The sequence below is a fragment of the Arvicanthis niloticus genome, chromosome 12 (genome assembly GCF_011762505.2).
Source record: "Arvicanthis niloticus isolate mArvNil1 chromosome 12, mArvNil1.pat.X, whole genome shotgun sequence".
NCBI classification, from domain to species: Eukaryota; Metazoa; Chordata; class Mammalia; order Rodentia; family Muridae; genus Arvicanthis; species Arvicanthis niloticus.
Window position 1 is genome coordinate 39,964,668 of NC_047669.1, and position 18,886 is coordinate 39,983,553.

Below are 18,886 nucleotides of genomic sequence, written 5' to 3' on the forward strand. Positions count from 1 at the left end.
TACCTACGACTTAGTAGGAACTTTTGTTGCTAGCTGATGTGATACATCCAATCAGTTCAGTGCCTGACTAGAACAAAAAGGGAGAGGCAAGCCTCCTTCCTTGCTGCCTTTCAAGCTTTGACATTGTTTTTATCTTGTCGTTGACTTGAAGGAACACATTAGTTCTTCATGGGTGTGTATTATGCTTTCTGATTGCAGTTATAGATACCATAAGTTTCCCTGGAACTTGCCTTCCCTACAGCAGGCCTTAGGCTTGTTCAGACTCTACAATTCTGTGATGCTATTCCTTTTTATGTATTATATTACTTTCCAAAAGATATAGATAGATAGATAGATAGATAGATAGATACATACATACATACATACATACATACATAGAAAGATACATAGATAGATAGATAGATAGATAGATAGATAGATAGATAGATAGATAGATACATACATACATACATAGATACACACATAGATAGATAGATAGAAAGATACATAGATAGATAGATACATAGATACATAGATACATAGATACATAGATAGATACATAGATACATACATAGATAGATACATACATAGATACATACATAGACAGATACATACATAGATACATACATAGACAGATACATAGATATATAGATAGATGATGGACGGATAGCATTTTACTTTATATTTTGTATATAAACACTACTTGTGTGCATTATTATATATTGCCTATATATGCCACTGATTTCATATAGAATTCTGATAAATATTTCAACTTATCCATGCATTTCTTTTGTTTAGTAACCAAGTCTTAAAGTTCTATTCCCAATTATAAAGTGGTACTGTTTGTATTAAAGGTCTCTCCAGTTGCAGATAATTGAACATTCTTGTTGTCAAAAGCAATAGATCTATGGTCAGCTTCTTATTTTACTTATAAATATGGAATGAAAGTATGTGTTCAGGTTCTCCATTCTCTCATAATTTTCTCCTGCCAAATACTCTGAAAATTCAAAAAAAAAGTATACTTCATATGTGTTGACAGCAGGTGTTACCCATGAACTTCTGCTGTTGTCTTGCTTTTGATGTTTCCTGCCTGGAGGTACACAGAGGGATGCTACAGGCTCCACAGCCCTCAACAAAAACCTTGGAGCAGTGATGTTCACTAATCTAACTCCCCATACTTAAGGTTTCTGTGCCATGCCCAGTAAGACTGCATTCTCACTTAGACCTGAAAAGAAGTTCTCTTCATTACTGTTTCCTCCAGTCTCTCCTTCCCAGAGGAGAGAAGATTACATCAGAACCTGTCAGATCTGTAAGTACAACACAGAAGCCAAGGTCCATCTTAGTCAGAACTCAAGTTCCAGGTAAAGGACCATAAATGAAGACCCCAAATCAGCTCCATGGCTAGGAAACTTTGTGTTGCTAGGACAGACTTCATCTGTCTACAGATAGCACCCACCTTCCTTGCTGATACTTACTTTAGAGGCATTCATTCTCAGCACCCCTGAAAAGAATAGGATACTCGGAGCAGGAAGAAGAAATACAGTCTTAAATAAACAAACTAATATTTTTAGAATATTCATTTCAAATTATTTTTATTAATTTTGTACATGTTATCAGACCTTACCCCTGAAGCGCAAGAAAAAAACAGTTTGAGGTATTAAAACTGAAAAGACATTTGCACATATTTGTAAGGTCTTCCTACTACAATAATCAAAATAATAATAACTCAGAGTAACTAAAACAGAACCTACAGTTTGAGTATTCCGGGGCAAAGCTGAATGAAGCAAACCTGCTTATAGTTTTGCTTCTCTTGCTCATGATAAAAGGGCAGCAAAAGGAAAGATGAGACTTGAGGTGTTTCCAAAACGGTGTGTGTTGCTTATTCAGTTCTGTGACATGAAGTGTAGGGTTTGTTGATTATCCAGTTCCATGAAAGAAGTGTAGCACTTAAGAGACAAAGGTTGAAGCAATAACCAACCATCCAAAGGCAAAAAATTCAGACAACCCAGCCTCAGTGATCTCCTGCACTAGTCACAGAACTTAAGCTTGAACTACTACTAACCCAAGGCATCTGAAACAGATTCGTCACAGTATTTCAGTACTGTCCATGTACACAGAGAATCATATGATCAGTTAATCATGTTACCACAGAAAGAGGGCAGAATGAAAGGGGAGATTGACTTTTTAAGTGGCTTCATTTTTGTTTATTATTGAAGAAATTATCCAGGATTTTTTCCTTCAGATTCTATTTCACTTCATGCCACCCACCTTGAAATAGAAGAGTTGAGGTAATTATATAGCTAATTATTGTAATATAAACACTTGCTCCTGAAATATTCAAGCAAATTGGAGAAAGGGTGGTCTTTTAACTTGGTGATTGATTTAATTATTATATTAATTTGCAGTGTACATACTCCAATTGAAGCAAATCTAAAATTGTATATTGATTTACATATGGCATATTAAAATCTGTCCTGAATAATGGATCTCAGTGTCGTGACATAAAATTTCTACAGTCAATACGGCACCACCAGGAGCTGTACATACCAGACTTTGATATTTGGCATTGGGTTCTTTTACTTGTTCAGTTTTGGAAATAATTTGAACATAAAATGTTTTTTTGCTTTTGTGTTGAACGTGACTTGTTTAAAAATTGGGTTAAGCAGTATTCTTTTGCAAATCTGTTAAAGCATTGAATGCTCTCACCGTTTAGTATAAGGTGAAGCTATTGTTCGTTGTGTAGTAAGTTTAGTATCTAGAAAAGTGGTGTCTTATAAAGAAAGCCCCTTCGGACCATTCATTTCCCTACTTCTCATTAAAAAAAAAAGTTTAGGACAAAGGAACATGTTTTTCATGTTGGCTCCTAAAATGTTCTGCAAACAACACTTACTCTGTGTTTCTTCTTTGCTCTAGGATAAAAAGAACACTGGCCTGCTGGGAAACTCTAACGGGAGCATCATGCTTGTATTGCACTGACAATGTCTGCTTCTCATGTACTGACTTGTGAATTAGCAATAACCTTCCCACAGTAGCCTTGATACTAGACACATGGAAGCTGAATATTTAACTGCCAGGTGAGTTACCCTGTGCTGATGGCCCCACATGAACCAGGATGAAGCTTCACAAAGAATAATTTGCTAACACACAATGAATCCCTTGGACATTAAAAGAAAAAAAAAAAAAACACTTTTACTATTTGTTATGTGAATAGACTTTCCAAGAGTATTTGTAGTTTTTTTTGATGTTTTCTTTTTAAACAAATATTGTCAGGATTAAAATCAATCCATGACATAGTAGGAGAGTAGAAATAGTAGTTAACTCACAAATGTCCCTTTAAAATGTAGCCTTATGCTGGAATTACCTGGAACTTAAAAACAAAAAGGTAACTTTCAATTTTTTGGACCAGATACACTAATTTAAAATCATTGCTTTGGGCTTTGCTGCTTAGAGAAAAATGAAACAATTCTCCCCCCCCACCCCCCCGGTTAGATTAACCTCTTACACCAACAATCAACAGAAATTACAAATGAAGTGAAAAATGACTGATCTTTTAAGGCCCAAGTCCTGAATATTTTTATTTATAGTCAATGTGCCCTTTGATGATAAGAAAATAGGGTTGGCCACTTACATAGGTGGCAGTAGCAATACCATCAAAAGTCTTTCACTATCTTAACACTCACAAGCTACAACCAGAAATCTACCTAACCTAAAAAAATATCAAGTGTGGCTGTCAGTGAACTCAAATGGACTGCTCACCACAGTCACATAGAGTGGTCAGTGACACCTTCCTCCTGGAGCAGGACCAGTCACTGTCACTCAAAGACAGGATTTCTTACACCATTCAATACCAAGCTGGTGGATCCCTTTCTGTGTAGAAGGGCCAGTGAACACAAGAGGAGAGAGAAGCACATGACTCCCAGAATGACCATTCCTGATATCAAAGAGCTGGTGACAGCATTCAGCTGAAAGGGAGGCACACTCAAGGAACCTGTAAGAAACACATAAACTGTTATACAGTCTTTAAGATGTATTCTACTCACTGCCTTCCCACTTTCCTCCTATAGAGCATCCCTCACCAGTATTTCACAGCAGCACACTGGAGTATGATATAAAGTATTAACTACAATTCAACCAAAGATCCAAAATATTGTATGGATCAGAAGTTTGCTATCTCAAAAATGAAATAAAACAAAATGAAAGCTAAAGGTTTTATAAAAATTGACCAACACATCACATATTGGTTTAAAATTCTTTTGTGAACTGTTATTTAAAACCTAGCAAATTGGGGAAGCTAGAACTCATTATGCCAGTCAGCTACAGCTTCCTAACAGATGACCAAAACATTTTGAAACATAGCACTTTTATTTGCTAATTATCTTACCAAGCTGTGAATTGTTGGTTGGAGTCTCATCTGAGGAGAGATAACAGAAAAATAGAAGTGAAAATGTCTGCACACACATTTCTTTTGTGTGTTCCAACTCTGTCAGTTTTAAACTCCATCCCTATCAATTTTCTTTACCAACCCCTCATCCTAGCTCCATGGAGTATTCATGAGTGAAAGCCCATAAACCTTTCTGTTTTCCAATTTTCTACTCCTCCTATATGGGATTTCATCCTCAAGTCTACAAATACAATCTCAAAATATATTATACTGTATTCTTTTCTGCCAACATTGTTGCATTATTTTCTCTCTGCCAGGTTAGGGAGGGCAGTAATTGTTAACAGCTATTACATTTTTTATGGGCCTATAACCTGCCGTTTGTTATTCTGCTACAGAGAAATAGTCATTATTTAGTGTCACTCTGTTTCAAGTGTTGCCCATTTGCCTAACATGATCTCCAAAAACATCATTCTGAGATCCAAGAAGATAAATTCATACTTAATAACCAAACAAAAGGCCAAGTGGACCCCTGCGCTTGAGTTGGAGTTCTCTTGGTACCTGATAAGTGGAAGGTTGGAGCTGTTGACTTTCACTTTTCCATGGTGAACATCACAGCAGCAATGAGCACATATACTTAGTTCCCCCAATCCTATTGCACAGTTTGCAATCATGTTAAAATTAACCTTTGAGCCTGAAACCATACATAGTATTTCATATTCATGTTAATGTGTATATGTGTGCTTGCAATTGTTACTTAAATCATAAGATTTGCATAGTTGATTATTTATGGGTTAAACGCTTTTTTTTTTACAATTAGTACATGTGCAACTGTGTAACTTCATTGAAACCATAAACTGCTACCTCATGTGTTGCCATATTAACACACATGTTAGGTGTGTGACTTAGATATAATTGCTACACCCATTTTACAGGTGAGGAAATTTCAATCTGTCATTGCCTCTATCACAAAGTAAACATATGTTAACATCATAATTCTAGCTAATAACATAAATTTATGTTATTTTAGGAAAATAACATAAATTGACAAAGTGTAGAAAATATTTCATGGTTGAAATATTAATCTTCGTAAACACAATTATTTTATATACTTGCCTCCAGGGAAATATTTTTAAAGTATCTGATTCTGTTTTCTTTCAGACACTTGATTCATAGCCAAAAATATAGTTCTGTTATCACATCCTGAAATACAGATTAAAGCTAATATGTCATTCACTCAGAGAACTCTTTACAGTGTGCATGAGTATTCCTTTTGCGGATGCTTTACAATGTACGTTGGTACTCATTCAGGGGATAGTTTACAAGGCTCACTGCATTGTATTAGGACAAAAAAGAAAAAATGACACTCACAGGAACATCCTAACCCCCACCTAACATCTCTATATAAAGTTATTTCCTTTCTCATGGAAATAAATGCAATGAATGGACTGTGGCGATTCATCCAAAAGACTTCCATGTCCTGTTTATAAGATAAGCTGAAATCCTTTTTATATGTCCTTTCTGGGGTACATTTAATTCCTTTTAGATTGCTTTGAGTAAGCAGCTCCTTCCTATGAAGTGTCCAGAATGAAGCAGAGATGCTAAGCATAGAGTCCTCTAAAACACACACACACACACACACACACACACACACACACACACACCACTCACTATTTTCTTCAACCTGAGGCTAAAAGAATATCAAAACTTCTGCATTCTCATTAACACCCACTACTGAAAAAGCAGTATTCTGGATACCCCCAAGAACACTTTGGTATGGACAAAATGTCCTTTGTGTTAGGACCAAACCCCTCAAGTCAAATGGAAGCACTAGTTCCAGCTTCTGGAGTAGAGAAGATAAAAGCATTGTACCACTGTCAGATAGCTGCAATCAAACCATGTATTGTTTGGAAGAAGTTTGAAGTTTCCTTTGAATAACAGTTTCTAGTAGAGGATTGGTGTCCCACTTGTTGTTTTTGCTATCCTCTAATATATTGTGTCGTTGTAATAAAAATCACTGTGTAGCCCCCAAAAGGAGGCAGATATTTTCTGAGAGTGTTAAATCACTACCCACTTCTGTGTTCCCTCCAGTCCTGTTGGTCTTGATGTGTACATATGTGCCAAAAGCAAGGCATGGAGGCTGAAGGAATTAGGTAAGTTTGAATATTAAACTCAGTGAGATGCACCAAGAATATTCAACTGCAGGAAGATTCACAGGGCAGAGGTAATAGTAGCCGTACCACAGCTGTACAAGCCAGAAAATACAAAGTACAAAGTATAGAAAATATTCAATGGTTGAAATATTAATCAAGCCAGAAATGGCATACACATTGCAATGATGTGTTCCTCCTCACACACCAGCTAAAAAAAACTGTACTAAATATGTAAACAGTGCTCACTAGGAAGATATATGCAGAATGAATATTTCCCTTATCTCTTGCAAACTTAAAAAGTATTTAATTACTTCTGTTGCCTAATGAACCCTATATTTTACATTTAGGAAAGCACAAAACCTTTGAAATTTTTCATTGTATAATATGAGTTAATAGTCTAGCTCTGAACTCAACAGTCCTCAAGGGGCAACTTTGTGGGTTAGCTTCTAGGTAGAGTTTTCTACCATACTATGTAGAGACTAAATAAGTGTACATTTATAAATTATCAACTACCCCAAAACTTAATGATACTATTTGAACAGGAGTTCAAGATTTGGGTTAGTCATAGCAACTTTTGTTAGCAAAACAATTAAGTGTTATTGTTTTTCAGAATTTGTATCAAAATTATTCATCACAGCTCATTGTCTACATTAAAAATGTTAACATTTGGAAGCTTTTCAGTAAGAACATTGCAGAAACTTTAAGGATTTTACATTTCAAAATATATGGACATTCTTATAAATGAACTAACAAAAAGGATAATGTTATTGGGCAAAAAATAACCAAAACAGATTTGATTTCATTAAAAATCAGAATAAAGAGGCTTCCTAAATTTTTTCAACTATGAAGTGACTTAAGCTGGAAATTTCCCCAGCAAGGACTGACTGGCCCACTTAGTAAATGGAGCAAAACATCCAAGGATGAGGGCTTTGCAACAGGCAAACTAAGCCTGAAATGGACTTTGCTATAGAAAACCCATCACTGCACCTGGAAGGATAACTTTTAGAAAATTCAAACAAAACCTTAGTGAACCAAAGGAAAAAGGATAGCACCAGTCATGAAGACGAACATTAAGTTTACATGGGATTTATCTGAGGGTAGACATGGGTTGAGTTCTGGATTCTTATGAATTTTTTTAAGACTACACGGATCTTGTAGCATTCCAGTGGTGATATATCAAACTGTAAGCTATGAGGCCATTGTAAAGACTAACCTCATGCCGCTAATCAAAATAATAGCACAGTAAAATGAGTTAGAGTGAGACAGAAGGACTCCAAAAACTGTCACAAGAATCTGAAGATGGCCCTTTCAGGCTTTGCCAGTGGAGAAAGCTAAGTTCTCATGTGTCAGATTCTGGACACTCTTGATGTGGAAACAATTCACAAACCAGAAAGAAGGAACTTTGGACATGACAACAGAGGCAGTCTGCTAGGTTTCTTGTGCTTTCAGGATTAATACTTTGGTGGCTTTGAAGATAGCACATCAATTAAGAGTCCTTGCTACTCTTCCAGAGTATCTGACTTAGGTTCTCAGCACTTAAACCAGGCGGCTCACAACCACCTGTGACTCTAAATCCAGGGATATAGATGTTCTCTTCTGGCCTTACACATACGTGCTACACACAGAAAGATTCTCACTCACGACATAAAAAGGGTTTTTAAACGGTGAGATACTTAAGAGGGTTAGGCATGGGACAGGTGAAATCAAAAAATCTGGATAGCTAACTTTAATAGGGTTTGAGGGTCTTTATTGTTTTCTTTTGAAAGTTATCTTACACTACCAAAATATTTAAAATTTATAATGTTTAAATTTGGGGGGCCTAGGTCAAAAGGAAACAAGCTTACTAATTTGTTAAAGCATCTATCCACGACGGACACAGGAGCCTCCTTCAAAGTTCTTATCTAATAAGAAAATACTGTACATATATTCCATAAATATAAAAATAGTTTTGTTTTGCCTACCCTAAAGCATTCTTAATTATTGGAAATAAGATCCGGATTTCCTTTCAGTGTAATTCCATCAGCAATTTTTTATAACTAGATAAAGACAAACAAACCTCCAAATAGTCATCTTCAACCCATTCAGACAAACCCTCAGAATAGAGACTAAGCTTGAATTCTCATATTTAATAATCTTCTGCATTATTTAAAGGTCCTATTGGTTTCTTTTTCAATAATAGGATGCTTATACAAACACAAAGAAGTTAATAATTAACTCAATTTCAAGTATTTTTAAGCTAAAATACTTTTTTACTTAATTATTTATGTATTTCAAGAAAATGATTTTTTTCTATTAAATGGGTGACATTGGCAAAAAGGTAAAGAATTTAATTGAAAGACAATAACAGCCTTTCAGCTAATATAAAATTTAGAAAACATTATTATCATATAAACCAAACAAAAATTGTTCTTATTTTTTTTGAGGACATTTGCAACTACTTTTTAAAGTATCTTTAAACCTACCTTTAAAATCTCTACATACTAAACACAAAGAATCATATATCCAGCAAAATGCAGTAATTAGTAGTCATGTGGCTTTTTAGAATAAAAGCTAGACCTGGAGTCAAGTGTGTCCAGCTTTAGTTTCATTGATGTTTACCACGTGTCTGTTTTATCCAATCAGTTCTGGAAGAGTCTAGATTCATACAGAATTAAACTCATATCCTTTATTGCATTTGTGTAATTTTATGCATAGACATGTGTGAAAAAATACTTGTGTCCATAAGAATGTATGCGTACTGACAAGGTTTTCAGATACTCATATAAATGTGTGCTTGTGAATGTGTATCACTTGGTAGAGAAGGAAGCAATGCAGCAAATGTTAATAAACCTGGCAACTCAACAATGTTTAATTACAATGTTAATGTTACAAAGATCCACATCTTTGTAAGAGCTCACAAAAAAAAAAAAAAAAAGTCATGTTTCTTAGGCAGTAGGTTAAGAAAGGATTTCCAGAACACAGAAAGTGTAACTTTAGGGAAAAAAAAATGTTACTTTTTAAAAAGATACTCTTTTTATTTAGAAGCGTGTGTGTGTGTGTGTGTGTGTGTGTGTGTGTGTGTGTGTGTGTGTGCATGTACAGATGTGTGCACAAGCGAGTGTTTGTGCCAGTGAAGGCTAGAGGCTTCAGAACCCCTGGATCTGCAGTTACAGGAGATTGTGAACAACCACCTATATGGGAATTGGGAACCAAACTTGAATCCTGTGCAAGAGCAGCAAGTGTTTGCAACTGCTGAGCTATCTCTTTAGCATCAAGGAAACTATTTTACAGGAGCCATTTTTACTTCTGTGTGGCTGCCAGGTCTCTGACAGTGCCAACTCCTCATCCAGTTCAATGCAAAGATAGGTAACAAGGGAACCAGTAGACACAATCCTTAAAGGTGTGCTACAATGAGGAGAGAATAAGCAGCAAGTGTAGATAGACGGGAGCTACAGGGGTCATGGAACATTTGTTCTCTCTCTCTCTCTCTCTGTCTCTCTCTCTCTCTCTCTCTGTCTCTCTCTCTCTCTCTCTCTCTCTCTCTCTCTCTCTCTCTCTCTCTCTCTCTCTGTGTGTGTGTGTGTGTGTGTGTGTTAATGTATAAAATAAAGAAATATATAGAAGATAACACCGCTTGTTGTATAAACACTAGGTATTTGTTCACAAGTCTCGGGGCTAAGTAGTGCTCTTTAGAAACACGGAGCTCTTTTTAGGGGCCAAGTAGCCCGCCTACCTCTTTCTACATACAAAAGGAGGGGTCCTTACCGCTCCGGGTGATGATCGGTCCAGCAGACAGGACCGCATTTCCAGAAGTGCTCTGCGGGGCCCAAGTTGTCCAGCTCTGAGCATCTCTCCTTTTTCTGTTGCCACAAATCTGAGGTGTTAATGAAAACAAATGAAATTCCAGCCCAGCACAAAATTGTTTCTTTATGGCCATTTGGAAAGCAGATTCTTTTGGAAGACATACCACATGTTTAATTTTATTCATTTCCTTCTGTGCATTTATTTAATTACTTTGCATATAAATACTACAGTGTTTCTTCTCCTAGCTTGGACCACATTTCTTATTTCCTCCCCGCTGTAATTGTGCACTGCCTCATTAGTTTACATAGCTCAACAGCTCTCCTGGAAACGAGCTGTGTTTATCAAATTCTGCCACTTTTATTTCTCTCAAGCCTTTAATAAATTCTTCCCTAAAATGTTGGTCAGCACAGACCCAAAATAATGTGGACTCTGCTTTTGCCTCCATCTGATCCAGTGAGTTAAGACCAAAGGAATCAATGAGTGGAAGAAATAACTTCATATTTACACATATAGTGGGGATAAATATAAGCATTAAAGCTAATTTAAATGTGAAAACTACTTATGTTTGTTCTCTGGTTAATATTAATATAATTCTAGGGAACCTGATTAAATAAAATTCTGAATTTCTACAATTTGATGGTGGCTGCATTCCATCTGACCCAGATCTTTTCGAGACTTTAACTTTTGATTGAAAGTATTCCTGAACCATCTGGCACTAATCTATCTTCTAGAACCAGCCCAACCCTCCTCATGTTTCCCTCCACCTTCTGCCCCTCCTACCTCCTTACCTGTGTCTGTAACTTCTGAGCATCTTTGGTAGGGACTGTCTCACACTTGGTCTTTTCCCTGCTGGAGGAGGTTCATCTGTCCTCAAAATTACCAGCCAGGTCATTTCCTCTTTCTATCCCACCAATTGTCCTCTACTTTCTCAAAGGACAAACATTCTACTTACTACAGCCCACATACCCATCTGCTTTTGCTAATAATGCTTTTGTTTTGTTTTTCGACCATTCTTTCATGATCCTAATCCAAATCCATGATAGCTCCCTCACTTGCCCAGCTTGGCACAAAATAAACAATCGATAAATCCTTACTGAATGAACAATCAACTCATAGTTCACCCTGACCTATGACTTTCCTGAAATCTAATAGTCTTTCAGCTTAGATTAATTCAGTGACTGAAAGCAAAATTGCTTATAGACTTACTGGCATGAGGAGGGGACAGTCATCAGCTCTGCAGAGTTTCGTGAGGCAGTGCAAGAAGACAGTGGACATCTTTTGATTCTTGTGTTTCACAAAACGGAAGACTTCAAATGAAAACCTGCCCCGCTGGCTTCTGCCATTTTCGATGACAGTGGTCTGAGGATCTTTGTCACAGCTACATTTTAGGGGATCGGAAAACAGGGCATCATTGGAAAGTACCAACCACCTGGGACTTGTGGATTAATTCACGTAACATGAAGGGCACCCTCGTTACGTTATAAGCTAGAAACACGCTTTGCCTGAGAGAATAGGAAGGACACAAGCAAATCATGTAGTTATGACAACTGTAAATAGATCATAAAATGTAAACAGAGCAGTGTCTGACCACAGGATAACGTCAAGTTTAGGAGCGCCATATTATTCCAGGATTCAAAGATCCCAATAATGTAAAATAAACACCACAAAACCACTCTCCCATCTCCACACCACACTCACATGTATACCTTATTAAAAAAATTATTGTACATATTTTGCATTCTCCCAGGACATTTGAAAATAAGGACATATTCATATAAGAAAACATTATTTTAGTGCACTTTATATAAACCATGTTTTTTTTGTTAGTACTTCATTCTACATATCCCCATCATCATTTTTTAAACAATAGTAGAATGTTCCAGTATACACAAAAGCTAGAATTTATTCAGGCAAGTCTTTATTTAAGTACAATTGATCTCTTTGATCATTTACTGTAATAAAAAAACTAATGAATATTAAACTTGTACAAAATATTACAAATATCTCTAAGATAATTTAATATATTTACCACATTGCCTTCTATGAATGTTGTTTCATTTGGATATATATATATATATATATATATATATATATATATATATATATATATTATTGGATTGTTTTCTGCTTGATTGACAGTAATAAGGAAATATTCCCACATAATTTTAATGTATGCTATTCATAATTTAAATGAGTTTGCCTAATTTAAATGTACGCTATTCATAATTTAAATGAGTTTGCCTACCTTTTCTTATACACTGCAAACTGTACTTCCTTTGCCAAATTCAGCTGTGGCCTTCCCCTTTCTGATTCATATAAGATTTTCATGTAGTAGGGGGGATGGTTCCTGATTTGCAAGTTGTTATTCCAAAGTTTTAGAAGTATTTTATATATTTTATTCTGCAACTTCTAAAGCTGAATTTTATGTATTTTAAATTAATAATCAATTTGGGGTTTACTATGCTGTATTGAGTGAGGTAAAGAACTAATAGTTTTCTTACAATTATTATTTATTGTTCAGATTTTTCTTTTCTTTTAAATTCCTGTTCATCCCCTCTCATTTGGAGCACAGTACTGCACTGAAATCTCTTATTCTGAGGTCTACTTCTAAGCTTACACTCAGTGCCTTGTGTCTAGCAAACTACCACATCCTTTGCTCACATTAGAACTATTTCTGTGAGATCTAATGGACCACACTCTACATCTTACTCCTTATCTCACATTTTGCATTTACTATGTATCAGTCAGACATTTTTTCTTTACCACATTAGACTGCGACTTCTTCTTTCAAATAATCTTTCCTTCAAAGTATTTAAAATTCTTAGTGTATTTCCTTTTCAACCCAAGTAGAAGTTCTGCATTTTGAGAAAATCCAAGTTACAAAGACATTTTGTTTTATGATATTATTGTAATCACTCTCTCCCTCACCATATATATCATTGTGTATTCATGTGTGTCTACTTATGTATATGTATATGGGCTTGTGTGTGTGCATGTGTGTGTACTTACATATGTGGGTATGTGCATGTGTTTATGAGTGTGTATATGCTTGTGTGTGCATGTATGTGTGTATAAGTATGTGTGTGTGTCTGTGAGTGTGACTGTGCGTGTGTCTGTGTATGTATGTGTGTTTATGAATGTACATGCCCACAGAGTCCAGATTTTAGGATAAGGTGCCTTTCACAATCACAATCCAACTTATTGTTTGAGACATATTCTAATTTTCTGATCTCAGTTAAGTTTTCTCAGGGGTAAAGTCCTCACCTCTTTTTTTTTTTTTTTTTTTTGATTTTTAAATGCTTTTTAAAAAAATCATTTATTTAGTTTATGTGAGTACACTGTAGCTGTCTTCAGAAACACCAGAAGATGGCATCAGATCCCATTACAGATGGTTGTGAGCCACCCACCATGTGGTTGCTGGGAATTGAACTCAGGACCTCTGGAAGAGCAGTCAGTGCTCTTAACTGCTGAGCCATCTCTATAGCCCCAAGTCCCCAGCTCTTATTGCAATCTTGACTATGTCTTTCTCAGTTTTTTCTACTTTCTACTTTAGGAAACATTAAATTTTACCTAGCACATGTTTTCAGTAACTCAACATTATGATTTTTTTTCAGTTTAGAAAAGTATTCTTAAATTATATTTTTAAACAATGTTCTATTATTTTAGGTTCTTAAGGAGGAATTTCATAGTCATATGATTTATATGTTTTATACAGTATGTACACACACAATGAAAATAGATATACATAAATACATGTTTTAATACACTTTCCTACCTTTTTGTCTGTCATTTCTACACCAGTCTCCTCTTTTTTGTCTTTATTGTTGTTTCTTTTTATTTACATATATTTTTGTCTTCCATGATCCATGTTCTATTGCTGTGTGGCTCTATTCATGTGAATATATTCTAGTCACATCTATTTCTACCTAAAATCTATCCAGTTCCCCTTTTCCATCTTCATTGCTTTTCTTTTCTTTTTTTTTTTAATTTTCATTTTCCTGGGTTCTAACAGTTTGATCATTGCTACTGGAGTTTTTTTTTTTTTTTTAATAATTTTAAAATTAGTATTGAGATGTTCAGTTACAAATGTCTTCTATGATACTTCATTATGATGAATTTATATTTAAAATATTTTCTGCCATTTTCAATATTTTTTTTCTTTTGGTGCTTTGCAACATTGCAAAGAAATTATTTCTTTGATATGGTTTCTGTCTTAAGTATTGGGATTTAGCTGGACTTGTTACTTTCAGAGGCTCCTGAAGCTGAGTAGAATGCTAACGACCTTCTTCATGGTTTCTCCAGAGAAAGAGCTCTGTGCTTCTGTTTTAAAGTGATAGAAGTGTTCAGCTACATTGCAATGCTATTGCAGAATCTTCTCTACCCTGCTGAGCTTTAAGAAATTCAGAGAACTCATTGACTCTCCTGGACTCCAACAGTAGGCAAGGACATTCACAGGCGAGTCTTTTACCTTGATAATGAGTTCCTTTCCTTCCACTTAACAAGATCTACCACTGTGGAGTCTCCAGGAACAGCCTCCAACATCACTTCTGATGTTCCCCAGAATTGGCAATTGTTGGACCTCAGCCCTGCTGCTAGCATCTCCAATTCAGAGGAGGCTTTTTCTAGCCACATTCCTTAGAGTTGTTTTTATAATTTACCATCAGCAGCAACCCTCTTTTATCCTCTAAAACTTCCAATAAGAAACCTGAAATAATTCAGGAAATTGACAAAATATTTATCCCATAAGTCTCACAATCATCTTCCATATGATTCATTTGTGATGGTCATAGAAATGTTGGTAAGCAAATGACAAATCAAAATGATACATAATCATTCCACTTATAAGTACCCCCCCCAGTGAATGTTTTGGTTTATAGTGCCTTTTATTAATAGTGGCTTTTTATATGAGTCTTACTATATACAAAATTATATATGTCAGTTCTTAAGCTTTACTTCTAAATATACTTAAATTTTTAATTTTCAGGAATGAAAGTATCAAGAGGATGAAAGGTCAAAATTATAAAATAATTTCCATTTAATAGCTCACCACATGATAGCTGCATCAGTGTGAACTCCTGACTGACTGGTTCTCTGTCATTCACTGGGTCATTTTTTTTTTTATTGCTGTATATGCAACTTACTCCTGTGCTTTACAGTTTTACTAAAACTGGTAGACTACAATATCATAACTACTGAAAAATACACTTCTAAAATTGGAAGGGTCAAATCAAACAACATGAACTCCGTTAAGCCTTTTCATATACACTGACTTTTTTTTTCTCCAAAACGTAGCTGAGATTACCATTTCCAGCAATCTAATATATTAAAAGTGGTAATTTGGCCATATCCTCTGAGCACCATCTTAACATTGATTAGCCAATAAAGCATATTCTTTGGTTTCCCATTATGCTTCACCCATCATGTGTCAATAACTGCAATGATCTGAGCCAAGTGCACTTCACAAGTGTGATTAGAAGGCATTGCTTATCTCTCAAGTCTGTTCTGCTGTCAGATAAAAATGCTGAAAGGGAGCTGCAATGATTGAATGGCTTTATGATCAATGTCTCCTTTTCCTAGACATAGATTGCATTCACTCTATCACTGTCTATTGGGGAACCAAGTTGAGGTTATTGGCTCTGGTTAAAAAAAAAGAAGAAGAAGTAGCAGGCTACATTATATTTTCATATTAAATACTGATAAATGAACAAAAGTGCTCTTGGATCTAAATTTCCCAACCATTACTTTAGTTTTACTGTCCTTTTGACATATGATAAGATGGGATAGCTGCCAATAAACAATGCCATCCTGTTGCTCTCTTTTATTGAGAATGATAACCTATGCTCTTCAGTATATAAAATTGTGAAATATCCTGTCTCTCTCAAACATGAATAAAACATTGTTAGTAGGTCTAGCTTAGTTACAATTCTTATTCTACAACAGACTTATTAATATGTTGTGCTGCCAAACTGTTTTTAACTTTTGTACTGCAATGTAAAGTTCAAATTGTAAAAGTATAAAGTGCTCTATAAATTGTCTGTCTGACTTATAATTACATTTTAATTTATTTATTATGGGGTCTTTGGTTTCAGAGCAAGACTTAGACACCTACCTAAGGAAGAGATCATACCGAGTATCATCATTTGGATTCCCAGATGGGGTTGTGTAGCAATAATCCATCAATACATTCCATCTGCAGAGAGAAACAAACATGATCTGGTGTCAGTCCTCCTAGAGTGTTGGTAATCAATCCAAGGAAATTATTAGCCAATTTCTTAACATTTGGATTATATTTCAATATTTGTTACTTACAAAAGTCTCTTGTTTATTAAACATTTCTCAAAAATCTATGTATTTAGAATTTTGCAACAATTGTCAATTAGAATGGAGATGAATGTCCCAAATAACAGGAGATAAGGCAGGTAGATGGTCAAAGCCTGAAGGAGCAAAACTGCAAAGTGAACTGCACTGCTACCCAGACATTTCAGTATGAATCATAGTGTTTAAAGATGTTTTAGTATGAATCATAGTGTTTAAAGAAGTTACACTAATGCCATAAAAACATCGTCACACAATGCCGTAGACAATGTGTTTGTATATGAATTGACTCAGTAGGGATAGGAGTGTGATTTCCTGATAGCATTTAATTAGTAGAAGCCATGAGGATACATAACTTTCAACTTTCTTCCATAGAGTTATATTAGAGTAAGATTTATGACTTTCATCATCCCAGTACTTTGTAATTACATATATATATATATATATATATATATATATATATATATATTGAGGTGTTTTATTTTCCCAGAAAGTTGAAGTGAATGTTTTAGACAGAATAAAAAATACAGATGTTAGTTTTTATTTATTTATTTGCAGAGTTCTTTCTAAAAACTGTTTTATATAATTTTAGTACAGATTCTTACTATGACAGTTATTTTATGAATTTTAAATACACAGACAGGGCCAATAAAAAAATCACAGGTGTATCAAATGATATTGGACTAGTTATCTTTCTGATGAAGAAATATAGAACATTCTGGCATCGCAAACATCTCCACATGGCCTCGTTCAGACACTACTCCCATTTGTTTATGGGCAGCCTTGTTATTTCCCAATTAATGACATAAAATGAGTAGCACTCCCTTAGCCCTTATAATTTTTTTGTTTATTTTTATTAGTATGACTTAATGGGGTGGCAATGACCATATATTTCATGTAAGGCTTCAGAACGAATAAGCTGACATTATGACTGGGGAGAGCTAAGTAATTTAGCTAATCAAGGTAAGGGCGCACAATTACCTGCCATCCAGATTAGTAGCTTGCACAGCTGCAAACACTTTGGTTTTCAAGGGTAATCCTATACTCGGGATAATTAATTGCTCTCTGTAGGTTGAATCCTAATGATGAAATAATAAATAATCCACATGTTATTACCTTTCTATCAATAGAAATGTCAATACTTAAAACTGTTAAAGAAACAAAGATCATTCAAATCAATATATATTTTACATAATTGACTTCAAGGGATTTATTTCACCCTCATGTTGGCAAAAATGCTCCAAACACAGATAAATACAAAAAGTTGATTTTGGTGCATATATTGTTTTGTTTACATGATTTAATCACATATGATGTTAATGTTTAGTACATGTAAATTATATTAAATAGTTAATGGTTAGCATTACTTTGTTTAGTATTCAACTCCCAATATTGTGTTGATTTAAATTAGGACTCCATTTACTTTTATTAGTCTCTAATTTAAGTTTTCTTTAATTAAATGTGCTTCAACTGAAGCCTTTCACTGTTGGAGTGCCAGGTGCTCACTTTGTGTAATCTTTCATGGATCTAGAATCACTTCTCATCTGATAATCAAAAATTACCGAAATTTAACTTAAAGCCAGAGGGGGGGAGACGAGAGAAAGACAGAGAGACAGAGAAAGACAGAGAGACAGAGGAGAGACCAACATAATCTCTGAGTTGTCAAAATTTCTGCAATAAAAGACTTGTTCAAATTTTTTTCTTAAAAATTTTAGAGCAATTCTAAATAACTTATACCTACCAACCCCCCACATTGCAGTGAAGTAGCAAAGTAGAAATTCAAAAGTTGTATCTATAAGTTGATAGTAAAGAGAAATAAAGAAAAATATAAAATGTCAAAGGAAAAATTCCTCAAAATCTAAGTAGTTAAATCATTTAACTTTCAAAAACAAGTCTTCCAAAAATTAATAACTCAAAATATTTCTTGCTTTACAGAAAACTCAGTTTTACCATTCAATGTGAAATTTTAGTCACCAAAGGATATCCCATTTGTTTGGTTGGACAAAAGCAGCATATTAGAGTTTTTAACATTAAAACAGTAGGGTTTGGATATAAGACATTTAAAAGAATTGCATCCATAAAGGACATTCCATTTTTGAGACAGACAGATACACAAGAGACTGCATGCCACAACTGGTGAAATGTAAGCCTCTGTATTTCTAACTATTGTCTACACTTTTGTGATAAATAGGGATTGCTTCTATATCCACAGCAGAGAGCTAGTATTTTTACTCATAATGTTTCTGGATTTCTTTTCCAATGTCTTCAAGAAAATTTC

At 34.9% G+C, this 18,886-nt stretch overlaps 1 protein-coding gene across 1 annotated transcript in view; it reads right to left on the bottom strand.

Moving 5' to 3' along the window:
* Nucleotides 1-3,791: 3,791 nt before the first annotated feature.
* Nucleotides 3,792-18,886, bottom strand: part of Zpld1 (zona pellucida like domain containing 1) — a 37,562-nt gene continuing 22,467 nt past the window's right edge. The window contains exons 5-10 of the mRNA XM_034515767.2: nucleotides 17,590-17,687; nucleotides 16,403-16,483; nucleotides 11,500-11,671; nucleotides 10,255-10,363; nucleotides 4,361-4,390; nucleotides 3,792-3,967 (exon numbers count right to left, since the gene is read on the bottom strand). Of these exons, the coding sequence (XP_034371658.1) occupies nucleotides 3,792-3,967; nucleotides 4,361-4,390; nucleotides 10,255-10,363; nucleotides 11,500-11,671; nucleotides 16,403-16,483; nucleotides 17,590-17,687 (666 nt within the window). The remainder of the gene's footprint in view (nucleotides 3,968-4,360; nucleotides 4,391-10,254; nucleotides 10,364-11,499; nucleotides 11,672-16,402; nucleotides 16,484-17,589; nucleotides 17,688-18,886) is intronic.